This window comes from Condylura cristata, unplaced genomic scaffold (assembly GCF_000260355.1).
Source record: "Condylura cristata isolate star-nosed mole 26May11 unplaced genomic scaffold, ConCri1.0 scaffold00060, whole genome shotgun sequence".
Taxonomy (NCBI): Eukaryota; Metazoa; Chordata; class Mammalia; order Eulipotyphla; family Talpidae; genus Condylura; species Condylura cristata.
The window spans coordinates 61,969-62,535 of NW_004567161.1; the positions used below are offsets into that span (position 1 = coordinate 61,969).

A 567-nucleotide genomic window follows, 5' to 3' on the forward strand; every position below is an offset into this window, starting at 1 on the left:
GGGCCGGGCCTGCCGGACAGTGGCGCGGGGTGTGGCGCGGGGGTCCTGCGTGGGGAGGACGGGCGCCTCTGGGGCCAGGTCGCAGGAGGAGGGTCCAGCGGTCAGTGAAGGGGCCGCAAGGTCCCCAGTGAGGCCCAGCGCACCCCTCTCGGGACCCAGCCGGGCCCGGCGCCGCCAGCACAGACGGACACCCCCGCCACCCCCGGGACCTGCACACTGGGAGGCGACTGGCCGGGGAAGGGCGACCAGGGGCGGCCCAGGCAGCCTCGGCCCCCTCACGGGGCCTTCCCGCGCCTCGACCGCTGCAGTGGGGGCCCCCGGCCGACCCGCCGCCCACTCGGGCTTCCCGCGCCCTGGACGTTGCTCTGGCAGGCGGCCACAGGCCATCGCGAACACGGGGCGCCCGGCCGGGATGACCGCGCGCACCTTGGCCTCAGGTGGAACCGGCCAGGGTGCCCGGCGGGCAGTGCGACCTGCCTCCCCCGCAGAAACCGGGCCTCCTCCCTGGAAGTCACCTGTCCAGCCCGCTGCCCAGGCCCCGGGCCAGCTCTGCGCCCTCACCCGGGA

The 567-nt window shown here is 77.6% G+C and overlaps 1 protein-coding gene across 1 annotated transcript in view; it reads right to left on the reverse strand.

Moving 5' to 3' along the window:
• BAIAP2 (BAI1-associated protein 2) overlaps window positions 1–387 on the reverse strand; it is a 10,312-nt gene extending 9,925 nt beyond the window's left edge. Inside the window, exon 1 of the mRNA XM_012734561.1 lies at window positions 10–387. Coding sequence (XP_012590015.1) covers window positions 10–387 — 378 coding nt within the window. The remainder of the gene's footprint in view (window positions 1–9) is intronic.
• Window positions 388–567: the final 180 nt, after the last annotated feature.